The sequence below is a fragment of the Salvelinus fontinalis genome, chromosome 3 (assembly GCF_029448725.1).
Source record: "Salvelinus fontinalis isolate EN_2023a chromosome 3, ASM2944872v1, whole genome shotgun sequence".
Classification (NCBI taxonomy): Eukaryota; Metazoa; Chordata; class Actinopteri; order Salmoniformes; family Salmonidae; genus Salvelinus; species Salvelinus fontinalis.
This window is the reverse complement of record NC_074667.1, coordinates 2566932-2589012: the sequence shown is the minus strand read 5'-3', so window position 1 is coordinate 2589012 and position 22081 is coordinate 2566932. Positions and strand designations below refer to the sequence as shown.

At 44.0% G+C, this 22081-nt stretch overlaps 1 protein-coding gene across 3 annotated transcripts in view; it reads left to right on the top strand.

The window, feature by feature from the left end:
- LOC129836088 (ras and Rab interactor 2-like) overlaps nt 1-22081 on the top strand; it is a 46979-nt gene that overhangs the window by 1684 nt on the left and 23214 nt on the right. For 2 of the 3 annotated variants that reach the window (XM_055901869.1, XM_055901887.1), the window contains exons 2-6: nt 12009-12223; nt 13322-13414; nt 18542-18642; nt 19003-19201; nt 19406-19526. In XM_055901869.1, coding sequence (XP_055757844.1) covers nt 12128-12223; nt 13322-13414; nt 18542-18642; nt 19003-19201; nt 19406-19526 — 610 coding nt within the window. In that variant the 5' untranslated portion in view covers nt 12009-12127. Of the gene's footprint in view, nt 1-6113; nt 6176-12008; nt 12224-13321; nt 13415-18541; nt 18643-19002; nt 19202-19405; nt 19527-22081 lie in introns of all 3 variants that reach the window. The other variant, XM_055901878.1, reaches the window with a different exon arrangement.

Genomic DNA, 22081 nt, shown 5'->3' with positions numbered 1-22081 from the left:
CTGTCTAGAGCTGAACATACAGAAAACATACCACAATCGACTGCATCCCCTGCAACCCCATTGGCCAGCAATTGTTACCAGGTGTTTGTCAATAATCATTTTTGGATCTTTTTCCTGGTTAATGTTCAAGGGAGAGAGATTTTGGCGGCCGGTGGGTTACGAGGATATGAATCAGCAGACAGGATTTTTTTTTACAAATGGACAACAGGTTTTGACCATGGCTTGATTTTGTTACTATGGTAGTTGTTCCTTGTTTCCCATAGCCAGGCCCAGACCATGTCCTCATTGTACGTTAAGCCAGATACTGTCTGTATCTCGTTCCAGGTGTTTTTTTCCTTTGGAGGGGAGCATGGAAGGTTATTTTAGTAGCCTGGAGTCTTTGTTTTCTACTGTATAAACTACCTTGAGACTGAGACTTAAGTCTGACAACTGTTGGTCCAACAGGTGTTTGTGGACTTGTTTTGTTCACCAGAACTTTGATGTGTGACAGAGTAGTTACACATGGAGGTATACAGTCTGAACGCTACATGTCTAGGATGTATCCAGGCTCTTAACAGCCTATGCATACCTGCTACGTCAACCTCTAGCTCCCTGACCCAAACAGGGCCGGCTACTGTAGTGTACGAAGGGCCCTCAAATATGATGAGCCGCTGAGCGTGGGCCCCATACTAAATAAATTATATTTTTGCGAGCCGCCAATTAAGTTCCTGAAAGCCACATGCAGCTCTCAAGCTTCGCAGTGACTATCACTGGTGCAGAGTGAGACAGACAGGTGCAAAGGCTATTTGCATATTGATGGAAAAATATAGGAAACACAGGATAGGAAAGAAAGAGAGATTGATCAAATTTTAACCCAACATGTTCTGTAGGTATAATAAAACCAATATTTAATTTAGTAAAAAATAAATGGGTAAAAATACAAATATCTATATATATTTTAAGGCTGACCCCATTTAGTTGCCTGGTCGATTGTTTGGTCGATAGCCTGTTGGTCGACCAAGATTTTTTTAGTCGAGCAGATGGCAAATATATACAAAAAATATATGGCACACAAGACACCTGTCTGATTCGTACCTGTCTGAGTGGACTAATCCATTGTGGAGGCAGCGGGGGTGGCACACCAGTATCACCAGTAGTACATTTACAATGAATACCATAATATCTCATCTACAATGTGTGTTTGGTTACGGTAATTTCTGTTAATGCATTTAATATATCATTATTACTGTCTTACCGTTGTCATTGTAGGAGTGGACACGTTGATTGCAGAGCACACAACCTAGGCTACACTTGTGAGAATGTTTGGGGGGTTAATTTCATTCCATTTACGAGTTGTCAATTTATTCATTGTCTTTTGTTTGGAATACTCCTGTCAATATTGAGTAAGGACGTGCACCTGATTACGCATATAGAAGTAGGCCTAGGCTACCTGGCCTGCGCACAAAATTAGGCTTATAAATGTGCCCATTTGGGGATCTGATAGTATTTAGAATTGTCTTAACTCACAACTCTCGGTCGACCAACAGCCTATCAACCAAACAATCGACCAGACGACTAAATGGGGTCAGCCCTAATATATATAAGGGCTATATAAACTCTGCGCCTCAAACAGCAAGTAAACAAAGTCTGTTTTTACATCCATCCAAGATTTATTTTATTCAGGGACAGCCCTACTATATATATATTTTCTTTCCACTGCCCCGTTGCGGACCACAGGGGGTCCCTGGACCTCAGTTTGAGAACCCCTGAACTAGAGCATTGGCTAAGTCAGAGGTTGCAAATGCGGTCTAGACACATTTCTCTGCCTTGTGAGGCGACACTGGAATATCCACGGTTTTGTAGTGGGTGATGTCATCAGGAAGCAGGCACTCAAGTTACAGCCGTGAGGATTGCACCGTTTTGTTCCCCAAAGACATATCCCACTGAACGCTTTCACAGGACCAGACTGTACCGGTGGCGTTACTCCTGCACGGCATAGAAACACACACACACACACACACACACACACACACACACACACACACACACACACACACACACACACACACACACACACACACACACACACACACACTTTCTGTCTAGGTTCAAACATCTTCAATATCACTGGTTTTCCTATTATGGCTTGAGGAAATGATTCTGTAACTGTATATTTAAGATTTGTATAGCTGAATATACCCTGCCAGTTTTAAATTCAAATTTACTCTCACTGTAGCCTACATAACTTTATACCTTTTATTTGATTTACCGTTTATTTAACCAGGCAAGTCAATTAAGAACACATTCTTATTTACAATGACGGCCTGGCAAGAGGAAATATACCTTCCGTTCGGGACATAGGCTGGGATACTACTGTGGATGTGTTGGTTCCACTTTTCTGGCCTTCGTTATTTACTTAACGAATAAGGAACACTCAAAATGTGCACTTATAAATCAGCACAATTTTAATCAAAATTATAGCTGTAGACAGAATTCAAAGATCAAACATCAGACATACAACTGATGTCTCTCCTGAGTTCTGCCCCGAACAAAAGAAAGACAGCATCTTATATACCTGAGATCACACCTTATCCTATGTCAAACCCTGCATGTGCAGCTAAAAGAACAAGTTATTCTTAACACAAGGTTTCTGAGAACCTGTCTCAGCGGTATGCACATCTGCCCTTGTTTCAGAGAAAAACAGATGCTGTCTCTCTGCGTCTCGCTATCACCCTCAGTCCCTTTTCTCACTGACGCGGGGCTGCGAGTTTTGGCAGAGAGCTAGACACAGACCGAGGCCTCAATATTCAGCTACACAGTGAGCATGAGTACAATGGCACGTAAGCAAATGAATAACAACATCATCAATGGTGGGGGTCTTTAGAAGACCCCCAAAATCAACTTTAACCCTACAGATGTCCCAAAACTGGAGTTTTTGAATAATCTTTCCTTCATTTTCAAGCCGAACTAAAGTCATTGGAATTCAGAATATGCCAGACAGAGAGAGTATTGGAGCGCTCAGCAGACCCTGAACTACTGAAATGCTACTATATATTATGGCCTACTTTGGTTTCCTTTCAACACCACAGAGTGCTGGTGGGTTCAATTTGAGGCCTAGTGGAAGTGTTTGGGTGGAGTCGCCATAACTAACCAATAACCATCCCTCTTGTTTTCTTGGCCTTGCTCCCTCCTTTTGTCTTTATCCATCTTTCTTTCCTCTCCCTCCCCCCATCTCTCTTTCTCTGCCCAGTCCTTCCTGGTCTCCTAATATCTGCTTCCCAGTGGCTAAGACATCTGAAGAGAGAGAGAGACATTACACATACTTCTTCTAAGTGGAGAACTACATCCTCGGTCTTCACCCTTATTTCTGGTTCTCGTTTAGTGGGGAGTGGCCCAGTGCTTTGAGTCATGTGACTCAATTCAGAATGTGCTAAAACAACTCCCGACTTTTCCGCTTGGTCTTGACCATAGTGCAGAAATCCCAGGGTGGAAAGTAAGTTTTGATAGGGCGGTGGTGGCGGTGCCTGGTGCTTGCTGTAACAACAGATTAAGTTGAGGTGGTTGTGTTTATTTTGAGCTTGTGTTCTCTCCATGCGTTTCTCTAGAGACCTCTGTTAATGCTGGTCATTGGAATTACAGAGTTTATCCTTCTGGTCACTGTAAACAACTACTACTATAACAAGCAACATGCCTACTTGGTGGGCTATGTACTGCTATGCAATGTTGATTATAGTGTTTCTATGATACCAATGTCGCGATACCAGGAAGTAAGGACGCAAAGGAAACAAAACATGAAGCGGAGTACATTTCCTGAGGAAAACAGTCCTCATGTTGGAATCAAACAGCTTTATGTTGTCACCCAGAGTCATATTTGTTTCTTCTCCAAGCTATAGCACACAATATTTCCTTTTTTTGCCAAGGAAAATCTGGTATCGTCATGGCGATACTGGTATCATGACAACACTAGTTCATGACTCTTTATAAGCTCCTATGCTCAGTCACTACATACCCCTCTGAGAGTAATATGGGTCTACAAAGCATCTCAGAGATAGGAACGCTGATCTAGGATCTGTCCATATAATCTAGGATCTGTCCATATAATGTGATTCATTATGATCTAAAGGAAAAAGGGATCTTAGCTAGCGAACGTCACAGCTGTCTTGGTGTAACTCAACATGTGTTCGGCGTTCGTCCAAACCCACCGCGTGTCTCCTTCAAGCAGAAAGTTGGCCGGCACAACAGAGTGACGACGCCTGGCGCCTAGCGACACTTGTTTGTTTCCGTGGAAGACTGAAGTGTTTTTTTTTAATGCAATTACTCAACTTCTTTTAAATAGTGCCAGGTTCTTCTTCCGTCCCCTTCAGGCCAAAGTCATCGTTCTTCTAGGTAGATTGTCTGGGTAGTCTATGGAACAAGTATCTCTTTCTTTTTGTCTTTGTCTCTCCTTTCGTTGTTCTCTCTCCAATACAAAGCAATGGAATGCTCTGTAGCTACGGTATCTGTTGTTTAGCTTCAGTGTCTGTGTTTCATCTTTCTCTTCCTCCCCAACGTACAGTCGGTGTTTTAGGTGGTTCGTGCTTGTCATAGCTGCACGTAAAGGTTCTATTAGGCTAAGTCTTCATAGTTCGTAAGGTGTGAACCTTCAAGCCATGTAGGGCCTCAAGCTTTTTCTTGGGACTACAGTTAGTTATATTACATAACCAACAGAGCTTGGGGACTTATAGGGCATCAACTAGGAACCTGTGACTCTAGTGTGAATCTCATTCCGCTCTGATGCCTCCAGGTCTCTCACCCTATCCAGAATTACTCCTGGGTCATGTTCAGTAGGGAGAACATGTTGTGAAATTGGGAGGTACAACCTGAACTTTTCCAATCAGAACACATATTTTAGTTTTCTGTTGCAAAACATGTTTCTACGGTGTAGCCTGTTGAACACCACCTCTTATGTTGCTTCTCTCTCTGAACCTGCCCTGTTCTGCCTCTCTTTGTTGATATTTCTCTCTCTGAATCTGCCCTGTTCCGCCTCTCTTTGTTGATATTTCTCTCTCTGAATCTGCCCTGTTCTGCCTCTTTGTTGATATTTCTCTCTCTGAATCTGCCATGTTCTGCCTCTCTTTGTTGATATTTCTCTCTCTGAATCTGCCATGTTCTGCCTCTCTTTGTTGATATTTCTCTCTCTGAATCTGCCCTGTTCCGCCTCTCTTTGTTGATATTTCTCTCTCTGAATCTGCCCTGTTCTGCCTCTCTTTGTTGATATTTCTCTCTCTGAACCTGCCCTGTTCTGCCTCTCTTTGTTGATATTTCTCTCTCTGAATCTGCCCTGTTCCGCCTCTCTTGGTTGATATTTCTCTCTCTTGCTCTCACAGCAACAAGAGGCCGTTGCACTTCAGTGCTTTATCATCTGGGTGGACAGAGGGGAGACAGAGGGGGAATTTATCGTCTGTGACTAAGTAAGGCCTTGAAGGTTCTTGGTCAATCTGCTTTTTGAGTGGCAGAGTATGAATCAAAATAGGAGGAGAAGAAGGGGAAAGGTAATCTTCATGGTATGTGTCAGACAGCTCTGACATTTCCCAGATCTCCCTTTAATTGCACGCTATTGTTTCAGCACCAAACATATGGGTCGCTTAGCCTGATCCCAGATCTGTTTGAGCTGTCTTGTCGATCTATGGACATTGTAACACTAAAGAGGGTGCAGATCTGGGACCAGGCTATGGGCCGCTTGGTTCATCTGGTCCTGCAACAACTCCTCCTGAACCAGACACTGACCCACATACAGAACAGAAAAGCTATCGTGCCATACACAGACAGGATAGTCCGGATAGTTCTTCCTGCCCGTCTCTGCTATGGGATCAGCTCTGATTCAACTACTGTAACTGTACCTCTGCAGCTGAGGAATCCTCTTCAAGCTGCAGCCAAGCATGCCTTAAGTAAATAAACTCACTCTTATAATCTGTTGATCTTTGTCTCTCTCCCCCTCTCTCTCAAATGCACATACACACTGTCACACACACCCTCCCTCCACTAAGGTTGCCTATTGTCTGAGCAATAACAGGACCCCACCCCCCACATGGGAGCTATGTTCTGTCAGTGTGTTTATCCAGCTGCCTGCTACCCCTCTTTATCTGTTATTACAGCAGGACCACTGCACAAGTCATTTCACGCAGGATTTCACCCAGGCAGTACGATGGGCTACTCGGTAAGGACACAAGCAGTTTTAAGCAGTACTCTGTGTGTGTGTGTGCGTGCGTGCGTGCTTTCACGTGCGTGTGCGTTATAAAGTTGAGGTGATAGATTCACAAGGTCCCCATAAACCACAGAAGTGTCTTGAGAGTGACAACAGATTGAGTCTAGACCTTAACAGAAGGGTTGGGTGTGAGGACTATTGTTTCTGTCTGTTTCTGTTGAGTTACTTTCTGCTTGGTATTGCTGCTATGTGCTGCTTGCTGTTGTCACGCACCCAATATGACATACTTTGTGCATTAGGCTGCCTGGGTTGGCTCTCTAATAAAAACAAGTTGTTTCCCCATAGGTCTTGGGCTGGCAATGATAGAGAATGGCAATTGTCTTTAAATTAGTGTAGGAGCTGGCAGATGTTGGCAGACGTTGTGTCATGCCAATCCTTTGTGGTAATGTAAACCGTGGCCTGCTACACACACACACACACACACACACACACACACACACACACACACACACACACACACACACACACACACACACACACACACACACACACACACACACACACACACACACACACACACGGATAACATGTCATAATAATGACTGATTACGCTACTAGCTAGTCTTTAAACCTCTATGAAAATTACAGTTTTGTAGGAGGAACAGGGTATGTAGAAGGGAGTGCTTCTCTAGTTGTGCATTTCTACATTCTCAAACCTCAATTAATGAAAGGTTACTTGACACAGATGCGCACGCACAAACGCACACAAACAGCCACAGACACACACACACACACACACAGAGAAAGAGAGATTGGTCCTGTCTGTGGAACAGTGTGTCTCTGTGTTGCTGGATTGCAGTGCCAGGGGCCTGTCTGTGTTCCTGTGTGGAGAAACTCAGTCAGATGGGTCTTTGTTAGTCTGCAGCTGAGGCGCACACACACTCACACACACACACTCACAGACACGGCCAATAACAACATTTCTCTGATTTGTGTGAATATCCTCTCTTTTGATGACTATGATTATAAGCATGCATCACTTTGAAATGCTCTCTCTGAACTGGATGTCAACATTCTTGGATACAGTAGAGGCGATAGTCTAATAGTTTCCATCACCTGGATTCTCTCTGTTATTACTGTGCTCCAGATAAAAGTATATCTCTGTTATTAACCCTTCTGATGTGGTGAGGTTTTCTCTTCCAGAGCTGGGTGTTCCCAGGTACCTCACCATGAGATATTATCACGATACTTAGATGCCGATACGATATGTATTGCGTTTCTGTATGTATCGCGATTTACAACGATTCGATATGTGTTGCGATTCGATATTGCGTTGGTCCAAACTAATTACTCACTACACTATCTGTCTGCTATAGAGGGACAAGAGGGAGCCATGATAAGAATGAGTACTGATCAGTCATGGAAATAAACGTGCTGAAAACATGTTGGCTCACCAGTTTAAAAAAATAATATTGTGGCCAAGCTAAAGGAGGAGAAATACTTGTGGTGCAGGTACAGCCGACTAGTCCTAGCTAATGTTAATTACCTTTTTTTAGAGAATCGATTCTTGGAGTCATAGAATCGATATAATATAGTCCAAATAATTTTGTGATACTCTACCGTATCGATTTTCCCCCCAACCCTATGGTCTTGTTTGTCTACACTCTCGTCTAGTCTCTACCAAACTGAGCCAGTGGAGTGAACATAATGACATTTCCACAGTTCATTCTGCCCGAGCTGAACTGCCACTGTACTCCGCACGGCTCCGGGGCTGTCTTCCTGTTAATCCCAATACCCAGCATGCACTGTGTGTCTCATGTTATGGTTTGTGACAGAGTGTTAACCCCAGATAGTTAGAGTCAATGCATTTTAATGAGAGGTATGTGTACATAGTAGCCTACACACAGCAGTGCTACTGAGTTATTAGACTGTCGGAACACACATCAGAGGATATGAGAGTTGCTATAGGAACTAGAATCTTCATAAAATCAGACTGTTCCCAGAACAGGGATAAGGGATATGTGGTGCAGACATTTGTTAGAGACACAGTCAGAACAGAAAGGAGTGCTGTCCGGGAAATGTCCTCTGCAGCAGGTACTTAGTTGCTGCTTTGTTTTAATTTTCTCTGCTAGTCGACGGCTCTCATATCAAACCAGACTTCCCTCTTGTTGAAGACAGGATATATTTCTATCGTACCTTTATTAAACCAGGTCGTCCCATTGAGGTCAGGAGACTTTTCTGCTGATAAGACAACAGATGGAACTTACGGTTACAACGTTTTCCCAGTTGGGTTTTACAACGCACCATGGTTGGATTTATAGAGCCATTTCCTGAGAAACTCCCATGACAGTGACCTGGCAGGGTGAAGGAGCATGTGTTCCTCCGTTATCACTGTGTTCCCCAGCCAAAATAAAACAGCCATGCAGAACTGGAGATAACCCCAATGTCCCTGGGAGCCAGTCAGGAAACAGCAGGCCTGTACAACGACAGGCTTCTAGCCACAGACAGACGGACCAGCTGGGGATAGGGATGGACTGAAAACGCCTTTCACTTCAGATCCATGGTCAGGTTTCTTTAGAGTCTTTCACAATGGTAGCGATAATCTCTGTATTCTAGTGTGGGAGGCTCATTCGAGAACAAATAGAAGACATGGTTTCTGTTTGGAACGGGAGAACGTGGTGGAATGTTGAACGATGAGGACACACTTAAAAGCCTCCGTTACCCTGCACACAACACCGTGCTGAACTGATGAACAGGTTCCCAATTAATTCTGCTGGACTCCAGCTGAGAATGTCTTAGCACAGAGACTCCTGCCAGTACTGCGTTATCTGACAGGAAACTAGGCCGTTCCATTCCTCTCCTCTGTTTCTTTTATTCTCTTTTCTGGGGGATCACTTCCTTCCTGTTGGAGATGAAAGTGAATAGAACATCTCACTGAACTGCTGCCAGAGAGGGAAGAGAGAGGAGAGAAAGGAGAGAGGGCAGGGGTCCTGCTATTGGCTTCAGCCTGGAATGGAGAGAGATCAGAATAGAGAGAGGGGTGCACAACTGTCCCCTTTCATCTACAGCCTCCAATAACACCCCTTCACCATGCATACACATTTTGTGTGTACACATACATACTTTCACTCTCCCACATAAACAAACACACACACACACACACACACACACACACACACACACACACACACACACACACACACACACACACACACACACACACACACACACACACACACACACACACACACACACACACACACACACACACACACACACACACACACACACACACACACACACACACACACACACACACAGAGAAGAATAGTGTCTTGCAGCCCTAGGTGTGAGCATGCCTGGGGATGCATTTATTAACATTTATTGGGAAGAATTTTATCCTGGAGGCAGACCTGGGCTATTTCCACTAGATGGGACAGCTGCAATGTCAAAATTGGCTATATTGTAAAAATTCTCAAATTAGCTTTTTGGTTTTCATTTTAGATTAGGGTTAAGCATTATGGTTAGCAGTGGGGTACATCCATTTGAATTAAATCCCTTTTTGACAGCACCCCTTTTCATTTGAACGAAACCTTCCATACATATTTGCCCATTGTGAAAGTGCTCAGAAAGTTTCGGTTGAGATTTATATAATTTAAATCATAGATTATGGGTGTCATGATCATTGATGTCATTTCAATCATAGAAATATATTTAATAGAATGGACCTATCCCTTCAGACCACTGCAGTTTAGCTGGTACACCATTGACATTTAAATTTAATTGACATTTGAACTTCTAATTCAAATCAAATCAAATGTTATTTGTCACATACACATGGTTAGCAAATGTATATACGAGTGTAGTGAAATGCTTGTGCTTCTAGTTCCGACAGTGCAGTAATATCGAATAAGTAAACTAACAATTCCCCAACAACAACCTAATACACACAAATCTAAAGGGGTGAATGAGAATACATACATATAAATATACGGATGAGCGATGGCCGAACGGCATAGGCAAGGTGCAATAGATGGTATAAAATACAGTATATACATGTGTTATGAGTAATGTAAGATATGTAAACGTTATTAAAGTGGCATTATTTAGAGTGGCATTGTATAAAGTGACTAATGATTATTAAAGTGGCCAGTGATTGGGTCTCAAAGTAGGCAGCAGCCTTTCTGAGTTAGAGATTGCTGTTTAACAGTCTTATGGCCTTGAGATAGAAGCTGTTTTTCAGTATCCCAGCTTTGATGCACCTGTACTGACCTCGCCTTCTGGATGATAGTGGGGTGAACAGGCAGTGGCTCGGGTGGTTGATGTCCTTGATGATCTATTTGTCCTTCCTGTGACATCAGGTACTGTAGGTGTCCTGGAGGGCAGGTAGTTTACCCCTGGTGATGCGTTGTGCAGACCGCACCACCCTCTGGAGAGCCTTGCAGTTGAGGGAGGTGTAGTTGCTGTACCAGGCCGTGATACAGTCCGACAGGATGCTATCGATTGTGCATCTGTAAAAGTTTGTCAGGGTTTTGGGTGACAAGACAAATTTCTTCAGACTCCTGGGGTTGAAGAGGCGCTGTTGCGCCTTCTTCACCACACTGTCTGTGTGGGTGGACCATCTCAGTTTGTCTATGATGTGTACGCCTAGGAACTTTCCACCTTCTCCACTGCTGTCCCTTCGATGTGGATAGGGGGTTGCTCCCTCCCGCTGTTTCCTGAAGTCCACAATCATCTCCTTTGTTTTGTTGACGTTGAGTGAGAGGTTGTTTTCCTGACACCACACTCCGAGGGCCCTCACCTCCTCCCTGTAGGCTGTCTTGTTGGTAATAAAGCCCACTACTGTTCTGTCGTCTGCAAACTTGATGATTGAGTTACTAATTACTACCACAAAGATGACCGCCGGTCCACCCACTGTCAAATGTCAACTTAAATGGTCATATCTATTCTATTGTCTATATTTCTATGATTTCAAAAGGTTTCCTATGGAATATTTACAGTATAATAATAATAACAGATATTCCCTTTCAAGAGAACAATATCTGATGTGTGGACCTCCAACCATCTTTGTGGTACTATTTGAAAGGTGAGATTTTTATTTTAATCCCATTTTAATACATTTATCAGCCAAAATGTGACACCATCCCTGTATTAAAGAGCATGTTGTGTCTCAACTGATGGCAGGCACGACACAACCTCAGATGGTGTAAAATACGGTCTAAGCTACAACATATGCGAATATGAAAAAAATCTTTAACAAATATTTTGATAATTGAGGTAAAACAAAATGACATACAAAGTTTAGTTTAAATCAAAAGGCATGCTGTCAAAAAGTGATTGAATTCAAATGTCTTTACCCAGTGTGGTTAAGTGCAGGGTTAAGGTTAAGTTTAAAATCAGACTTTAGGACTTTATAGCTGTGCCAGCTAGTGACCATTCTGCAGAGCTGCCTCCAGAACAAGATTCATGACAAAACGCTAACCTGCGCAGATAAAATTGTTGATGAATGCCCTTGTTTGGTCTATGGGAGAGGAAATTAAAAGTTATTGTAACATCAAGGGTACATCAAGGTTCACTGGAAGACTGAAACAGGCCAAACAGCCTGTATTAACTTACTATGGGAAAAAGGAGAGGAATAACAATGTTGGAACCATGGCTGTAATTGCTGGAAAATAGATTAAATGAAAGGACATGGGAAAGAAGCTAGCTAGAGGGACAGAGAGAGGGAAGGAGTTTGATACTATCCTACTAGCCTCTGCAATTTGTTGACTTGCTGTGGCCATAGATGGAATTTTCTCCAGTCACACCACAGCTAATCTGTCTGTCTGTTTGTTTGACCCCATAGGACTCCGGCCGACGTCAACACAGACGTCTAGACCTAAACACAGACGTCTAGGCCTAAACACAGACGTCTAGACCTAAACACAGACGTCTAGACCTAAACACAGACGTCTAGACCTAAGCATGGCTGCTACGCTGCCATCTACGCTGCCATCTACACTGCACTCTACGCTGCCCAGACCAGACTGTCATATGGACAGGAGCTGGAGCTTCTTTAAGGTAAGTTTAGCTTACTCTTGTTAGAGAGAGTACAAAGACGAGAGAGAAAGGGACGAGATAAGACGAGGGGATGTAGGTGATGATATTACATTAGAGAGACAGAGAGAGTTTCATACTGTCCTGGTAGAGCCTATAAGAAGAACAACAACAACAATTCCCTGTCTGCTCTCTCAATGTGGCCAGAAACTGAATTTCCATCAGCCCCACCACCAACTGTATGTGTTTGTGTTTGACTCCATATACTCTCTCAGGGAAAAAAAAGTACTGAATTGTACTTAGTGTACAAACGCTTGTCACTGTAGTGGTACCCTGTAAGGTATGTCCATTGTTCCATTATTTGTAGGTATGTAATTGTAGTCTTGTGGTTTGTATCTTAAAAGAGCCAAAATATACAAATCTGCCTTTTTAGGGTACCACCACAGTGGCAAAGCCGTTTGTTACTTTTAAGTGGCAAAAATGTACCACTTCTCTATACCAAGGCCCTCATGTGTACACGCCTCTCCACCATCCTACTTCTGACACCAATTTAGCGAATTCGATGGGTTGTTCCGACCGGGATTCAAACCTGCGTCAAGCAACTGCAAAGCCAACACCTTAACCAGTACGCCAAGAGGTACCTATTGACAAGGTCGCTCAGTGTTTGGTTAAGGTTGCTACAATATTAATTACAGCTCTTTATTGTCGCATGCGTTTATGTTGCCTTTATAAAGAATTCAGAACTGGCAGCGGACATGATCACACTTGAACTAACATACCCACAGACCACTTAAACTGGTACAACATTTCCAATCACGGGTGGCCAAAAATAACTAACTGAAAGCCAAGCCCCCACTAAGACATACCTCCGATGATTGTATAAAATGTACCATTATACTAGATTATCCACACATGTACTCTAAAAGGTACCACTAGACTATATTATCCACACATGTACCCTAAAAATGTACCATTATACTAGATTATCCACACATTATCCACACATTATCCACACATGTACACATGTGAGCTCATATGTGTACCTCTGAAGGTACATTGTGTATTTTTGTACCCCAGTGAAAATACTGTACCCTAACCGTACCCTTTTCTCCGAGAGTGTAGGTCTCAGATGGACTCACAGACTCAGACCTAAGCATGTCTGCTACGCTGCCCAGACCAGACTGTCATACGGACAGGAGAGGAAGCTTCTTTAAGGTAAGTTAGGTTTACTCTTCAGTTTATTCGTTAGCTTACTTTTGTTCCAAGGTTTATCTTATGTTGCCACATAGTGTAATAGCGCTCAAGTTGAGGACAGATGGAGAGTGTGAAGATGGAACAATGCCTGCTGCAGTCGTTGGAATCATGACAAATGCACACACAGCAACCATAAAATACAAAGACACACGCACGCACGCACGCACGCACGCACGCACGCACGCACGCACGCACGCACGCACACACACACACACACACACACACACACACACACACACACACACACACACACACACACACACACACACACACACACACACACACACACACACACACACACACCATGGAGTAGTTGTCAGCCCTTTATGCAGCCTCTGGTTAAACCCTTTCATGACGTGGTGTTAGGAACACGGTCTATTCCTAGAGACATAATGAGCACGGTCCGTTCCGCTGTGTCTTAGTTTCATGCTGCTGTTTCTTCCATCAGTATCCTCTCCCTTCATCTCCCCCTCCCTTTAGTCAGACCACACTAACTGCCTCTGAGAGTTATCCAATCGTCCTGTCATAATCGTTCTGTTATCCAATCATCATGACTGCAGTGTGCTATCCGCTATATATCCGGTAATAGAAGGACGCCTTCTACTGTAACTGTTGTATATTTAGCCATATACTGTTGCTTAAGTTGATAACGTTTACACAAGGTGTCTACAGTAAATAGAGAATTGAGACGAGGTTATGGATGTGTGCAATGTAAAGCGTTACGGAGGCTTACGGAGTGAATGGATAAACTGACAGAGAGACGTGAGATTGTCTCTTCTTATCTCTTTTCTCCCTCTGTCTCTCCATCCCCTCTCTCTCTCTCTCTGTTTCCCTCTGTCTCTCCATCCCCTCTCTCTCTCTCTTTCTCCCTCTGTCTCTCTATCCCCTCTCTCTCTCTCTCTGTTTCCCTCTGTCTCTCCATCCCCTCTCTCTCTCTCTTTCTCCCTCTGTCTCTCCATCCCCCTCTCTCTCTGTTTCCCTCTGTCTCTCCATCCCCTCTCTCTCTCTCTTTCTCCCTCTCTCCACTCTCCCTAGCCCCAGTGAAAGCGCTCTCTGTAGGTCAAAACCGCATAGTTTCCCATTGACTCCATCATCATGGCTTTAACTTCAGCCCATGCAGAGAATCGCTTCCCTCCGAACCTGCACTCAGTAAAGAGCTAGAATTAATGACGACATTGTTGTTGGACACAGCCCTCCTGAGAGAGAGGAAGACGGTGTGGAGAGAGAGAGAGGTGGAAAGAGAGAGCGAGTGAGAGAGGGGAAAAAGCATTGTATCCAATGTGATGTGATTGGGGGAAAAAAGAGAAAGGGAGAGGTGGGTGAAGGGTAAGAGAGAAAGATAGAATAAAGAGAGAAAAGGAAGGATATGGGTTATTTCTCCTCAGCCTTTTCCTGGGCACCAGTAGTTTCAACCTCCCCAGGAAGGAGTGGTCCACCCTCAACAGGTTCAGGACTGTGCAATGCCCATGCCTCGTCAAATCAAATCAAATGTTATTAGTCACATGCGCCGAATACAACAGGTGTAGACCTTACATTGAAATGCTTGCTTATAAGCCCTTAACCAACGATGCAGTTTAAAAAATATGAGTAAGAATGAAAAGGAACAAGTAACTAAAGAGCAGCAGTAAAGGGCGTACTGGTACAGAGTCAATGTGCGGGGGCACTGGTTAGTCGAGGTAGTTGAGGTAATATGTACATGTAGGTAGAGTTATTAAAGTGACTATGCAGAGATAATGACAGAGAGTAGCAGCGGTGTAAAAGAGGGGGCGGGAGGGGGGGGGGGGGCAATGCAAATAGTCTGGGTAGCCATTTGATTAGATGTTCAGGAGTCTTATGGCTTGGGGGTAGAAGCAGTTAAGAAGCCTCTTGGACCTAGACTTGGAGCTCCGGTACCGCTTGCTGTGTGGTAGCAGAGAGAACAGTCTATGACTATGACTGGGGTGGCTGGGGTCTTTGACAATGTTTAGGTCCTTCCTCTGTCACCGCCTGATATAGAGGTCCTGGATGGCAGGAAGCTTGGCCCCAGTGCTGTACTGGGCCGTACGCACTACCCTATGTAGAGCCTTGCGGTCGGAGGCCGAGCAGTTGCCATACCAGGCAGTGATGCAACCCGTCAGGATGCTCTAGATGGTGCAGCTGTAGAAACTTTTGAGGATCTGAGGACCCATGGCAAATCTTTTCAGTCTCCTGAGGGGGAATAGGTTTTGTCGTGCCCTCTTCACGACTGTCTTAGTGTGTTTGGACCATGTTAGTTTGTTGGTGATGTGGACACCAAGGAACTTGAAGCTCTCAACCTGCTCCACTACAGCCCCGTCAATGAGAATGGGGGCGTGCTCTGTCCTCCTTTTCCTGTAGTCCACAATCATCTCCTTAGTCTTGATCACGTTGAGGGAGAGGTTTTTGTTCTGGCACCACACGGCCAGGTCTCTGACCTCCTCCATATAGGCTGTCTTGTCGTTGTTGGTGATCAGGCCTACCACTGTTGTGTCATGGGGCAAATGTAATGATGGTGTTGGAGTCGTGCCTGGCCGTGCAGTCATGGGTGAACAGGGAGTACAGGAGGGGACTGAGTACGCACCCCTGAGGGGCACCTGTGTTGAGGATCAGCATGGCAGATGTGTTGCTCCCTACCCTTACCACCTGGGGGCGGCCCGTCAGGAAGTCAAGGATCCAGTTGCAGAGGGAGGTGTTTAGTCCTAAGCTTATTGATGAGCTTTGAGGGCACTATGGTGTTGAATGCTGAGCTGTAGTCAATGAATAGCATTCTCACATAGATGTTCCTTGTGTCCAAGTGGGAAAGGGCAGTGTGGAGTGCAATAGAGATTGCATCATCTGTGGATCTGTTAGGGCGGTATGCAAATTGGAGTGGGTCTAGGGTTTCTGGGATAATGGTATTGATGTGAGCCATGAAAGCACTTGATGGCTACAGGGGCATTAAAACTAGCCCCCATGTGCCTGTGGGGTGGAGCAAAACATGCACCACATTTTTGAAGTCTGTCCAATCTACAAACTCAGTGGAGGCCTACTCACCCTCAACACAGCAGGACCGGAAGCAATCGCTTGGCTAAATAAAATATATAAGTGGTTCCTCTATAAAACTCATTGGGCTGAAACAGGGCCTGTATTTATGCTGCCATTTAGTTCCATAGCAGGGCACTATGCCCAGAGTAGACAATTGAAGACCTTTCATAATAAATGTGTTAATTTTACCTCATTTTCTCTCACCCTCTCTCCCTGTTTAATTTTCTTTCAGACTCTCTTGTTCTTTCTCTGTCTCTCTCTTTCCCTCTTTCTTTTTCTCTCCCTCTCTCTTTCTCTCTTTCTTTTTCTCTCCCTCTCTCTTTCTCTCTTTCTTTTTCTCTCCCTTTCTCTGTCTCTCTCTCTTTCAGACACTGTCATTCTTTGTCTTTCTTTGTCTCTCTCGCTCTCTGTTTGTCTCTCTTCAGTTTAGAACTATACTGAGCTCTGTCTTTGCAGACTAACGTTTTAAAAGAAGTCAGACCACCAGAGACAGAGACAGAGCTGGCTCCACATAGTCCCTGTTGTAGTGTAGTAACAGCGGGAACCAGTGGTCTGTGGTTAGTGGTTACAGTGGTCTGGACTGTGCAGCTATGGGGAGTGCAATAGATTAGCTGATCTAAGGTCAGTTTTGTGTTTTCCCCACCAATCGTTCATGATAGGATTGGGAAACAGTAAGCTGATCCTAGATCTGTGACTATTGGCGATTTCTACTCAGAACAAACGATTAGGGGGTCTGTGGTGTGGGGGAAAAATCCACCTAGTGGTCAGATTATGTAACACAGTCGGTAAGAACCTACAGGCTTCTCTTCTTTCCTAGTCTCCTTACCTTTATATTTACTAATGTAGAAACACAAACTAGTGAGAGAAACACCTTAAAAGCCTACTTGTCCTGAAAGAGGAATTGAGACAAGGAGAGAAAGCCTCTTAAGACTATTGATATGGACCCATGGTGTCAAACCCTAGAAATATAGTTTGACAAGCAACAACATATTTAGTTTTGATATCATCGTCGTATAAATCGCAGATTTATCTTCACTATGGAAATAGCCTGTCAGATAAGATGGAGGTTTATCCATCAAACACTGTTGGCTTGAGTCACTTCCTCCTTCCTCTTTGTCCCACTCCTTGATTACATCCCAAATGGCACCCTATTCCTTATGTAGTGGGAAAAAGAGTCCATAGGACTCTGGTCAAAAGTAGTGCACTACATAGGGAATAGGGTGTCAATTTGGGATGCACCTTGTGTTAGCATAGCTAGCTATCATCCAGATGTTTACGCTTCCCTAGATAAGGATTAGATTAGGAGACGTTTAGCCTTGTTAACTAACGTGTTTATTGTATCTGTGAGAGATAGAGAGATGTGTGTGTGTGTGTGTGTGTGTGTGTGTGTGTGTGTGTGTGTGTGTGTGTGTGTGTGTGTGTGTGTGTGTGTGTGTGTGTGTGTGTGTGTGTGGTGTGTGTGGTGTGGTGTGGTGTGGTGTGGTGTGGTGTGGTGTGTGTGTGTGGTGTGGTGTGGTGTGGTGTGGTGTGGTGTGGTGTGGTGTGGTGTGGTGTGTGGTGTGTGTGCTCGTGTGTGTGTGTGTGTGTGTGCTCGTGTTAGCGCGCGCGCGCACGCGTGTGTGCGAGTGCGCGTGTTTACTGTCAGTAGTATGCGTGTGTGTGTGTGTGTGTGTGGGGGGGGGGGGGGGGGGGGTTGTCGCTGTGTTTCCTGTCCCAAGGAGGGAAGTGAGGTATACACAGGAAAAGTGACTAACCATTTCCCTGCTCCTGGCTTTTTCATGTTGTGCCTCCCTATCTGTTTGTGAGGGACACTTCTCCATTTGCTCTCTCTCTCTCTACCTCTCTCTTTTCCTTCTACTTTCAACCTTTCTCAATATCTGTTTTCATTCTTTACCTTTACTTTGATCACTCTCTATCTCTCTCTCCATCTTACTCACAAAATCTGTTTCGTTTGCTCTCACTTTCTCACCCTCTCCTCCTTCTCTCCCTTTGTATCTGACCTAGTGCCTCTCTCCTTCTCTCCCATGTACACTCGTTCACTCCCTCTCTTTCTCTCCTCCTCTGTAGCTGATAGACACGTTTGCGTTGGAGATAGGGGAGCTGAAGCAAGAGATGGTCCAGACCTCCCCAACAGAGGACAGAGACCCATATCCTATGGTTCTACAGGGGTAAGTCCAATCCTCCTCTCCTCCTTTCTTCCTCTTCTTCTTGCTTATTTATCTTATTAGGCGTATTTATCTTCTTCTTGCTTATTTATCTTAGTACACATTTTTGTCAATGTTTGAATATAAGACAGTTAGTGATGGGGAGCCTTGATTGAGGCAAATGATAGGGATAGTAGACTACATGTTATTTGCGTCACTATTCACATCCTAGATGGTTCTTTGTGGGACACTGCATCATGTACTCTTTCACCAGAAGATGGAGACAGTGCCTTATTTTCTCTTCTCTCTCTCTCTCTCACACACATATTCTCTCTCTCTCTGTCTCTCTGTCTCTCTCTCTCTCTCCCTTTCTTTCTCTATCAGGTTGGAGGGGGAGGTGAGCGGGGTTTACCTCCAGTCCTCGCCCTGCGCTGGCGCCAGTGGTGAAAGGGATTCTGGGTACGACTCCCTGCGTAGGAGGATGAGCGTGCTGGACAGACTGAGGCATACGCACCCTGTGTGGCTACTGCTCACGCTCAGTGACACGGAGGCCACACGTATACTGCTGCAGCAGCCTCCAGGGGTGAGAGGGTCAAGGTTCAAGAGTCATGAGGTCACAGTATGACCTTTGTTATTGTCGGGCTTGTATATTATCATTTTCGATTAACGAACAGAAAAGGTGATTAAAGCTGGTGGACAGGTGTGAACATGTGGATTAGGGATGTCACTGATGTGACTCTTTGAAAGGTCAACCCTTAATGAACCTGTCTGTCTCTCTTCTGTCCAGGTATTCCTGGTGAGGAAGTCATGCACTCTTCAGAGGAAAGTTCTGTCTCTAAGGGTCAGGGATGATGACGCCTCAGGAGGAGCCAGCGTCTGTGACTTTCCTGTCAGAGAGAGTCAGTACAGTGAGTGTCATAATGGAACAGCGCGCAGACTATTTATTTTGTTTACTAAACCTCTATTCATCCAGCAGTGACGTCCCAAAGCCCAGCTAACACTCCTGATTGGCTATAGTACAACACACAGCCTAGTCAATGAATTCAATTAATTTAACCTTTATTTATGCTAACATTTTAGTTAAGAAAAATATCTTATTTACAATGACGACCCAGGCTAGTACCTAAACCAAATGATGAATTGTCTTTTGCAAAAGGAGCGTTTACTTATAGCACATTCAGCTACTGTGCATAGTTTATCAACAGATGCATGACTCAGCATGATTTCAATTCACCCAGCTGTGCATTTCTCAGACAACAAGCAGCCTATACAATGAATCATACCATGACTGTACTCATAGGTCACCTACACTACCGTTCAAAAGTTTGGGGTCACTTAGAAATGTCCTTGTTTTTGAAAGAAAAGCACATTTTTTGTCCATTAAAATAACATCAAATTGATCAGAAATACAGTGTAGACATTGTTAATGTTGTAAATTACTATTCTAGCTGGAAACGGCTGATTTTTTATGAAATATCTACATAGGCGTACAGAGGCCCATTATCAGCAACTATCACTCCTGTGTTCCAATGGCACGTTGTGTTAGCTAATCCAAGTTTATAATTTTAAAAGGCTAATTGATCATTAGAAAACCCTTTTGAAATTATGTTAGCACAGCTGAAAACTGTCGTTCTTATTAAAGAAGCAATAAAACTGGCCTTCTTTAGACTAGTTGAGTATCTGGAGCATCAGCATTTGTGGGTTCGATTACAGGCTCAAAATGGCCAGAAACAAAAAACTTTCTTCTGAAACTCGTCAGTCTATTCTTGTTCTGAGAAATGAAGGCTATTCCTTGAGAGAAATTACCAAGAAACTGAAGATCTCGTACAACGTTGTGTACTACTCCCTTCACAGAACAGCGCAAACTGTCTCTAACCAGAATAGAAAGAGGAGTGGGAGGCCCCGGTGCACAACTGAGTAAGAGGACAAGTACATTAGAGTGTCTAGTTTGAGAAACAGATGCCTCACAAGTCATCAACTGGCAGCTTCATTAAATATTACCCACAAAACACCAGTCTCAATGTCAAAAGTGAAGAGGCGACTCCGGGATGCTGGCCTTCTAGGCCTCAGACTGGCCAATAAAAATAAAAGATTAAGATGGGCAAAAGAACACAGACACTGGACAGAGGAAGATTGGATAAAAGTGTAATGGACATACCAGTCTAAGTTTGAGGTGCTCGGATCACAAAGAAGAACATTCATGAGATGCACAAAAAATGTAAAGATGCTGGAGGAGTGCTTGACACCATCTGTCAAGCATGGTGGAGGCAATGTGATGGTCTGGGGGTGCTTTGGTTGTGTTAAAGTGGAAGATTTGTACAGGGTAAAAGGGATCTTGAAGAAGGAAGGCTATCACTCCATTTTGCAACACCATGCCATACCCTGTGGACGGCGCATAATTGGAGCCAATTTCCTCCTACAACAGGACAATGACCCAAAGCACAGCTCCAAACTATGCATTAACCATTTAGGGAAGAAGCAGTCAGCTGGTATTCTGTCTATAATGGAGTGGCAGAGCAGTCACCGGCTCTCAACCCTATTGAGCTGTTGTGGGAGCAGCTTGACCATATGGTACGTAAGAAGTGCCCATCAAGCCAATCCAATGTGTGGGAGGTGCTTCAGGAAGCATGGGGTGAAATCTCTTCAGATTACCTCAACAAATTGACAACAAGAACGGCAAAGGCCTGCAGGGCTGTAATTGCTGCAAATGGACGATTTTTTGACGAAAGCAAAGTTTGAAGGACACAATTATTATTTCAATTAAAAATAATTATTTATAACCTTGTCAACGTCTTGACTATATTTCCTATTCATTTTGCAACTCATTTCATGTATTTCTTTTATGGAAAACAAGGACATTTCTAAGTGAACTCAAACTTTTGAACGGTAGTGTACCTTTAACCATGTCACATCCTGTCTTTACCCTCAGAACACACACACACACACACACACACACACACACACACACACACACACACACACACACACACACACACACACACACACACACACACACACACACACACACACACACACACACACACACACACACTGTATTTATTGCATGGAAAGTGTAGCATTTGGCTATTATCTATTGGGTGTGTTCTCTTTCGAGAGACATGTACAGTTCTGGTACTTTACTGCACCGTTGGGGTTACAACTAAACAACTTTATGAGTAATGGGATAGTAGTAGTGCCAGGGAATGATGACATTCCAGATGAATGATGACATACCAGATGTGCGAGTTGGATGTCTAGGAATTTTCCCCTTTTGAATGTCAACATAAAGTGTCTTCCCTGGCCTGGTTTAGCCTCTTGAATGTGGGTTGGATTTCGCCTCAAATGTTTCAATGTCCAAACTAGCATGTCCAACTACTTAGAATGAAATGTAATGGGCGTGCCTGCTAAGTAGTATAATAGAATGGACATTAACCTAACAGAACTATTGGGAGAAATTCCTCAT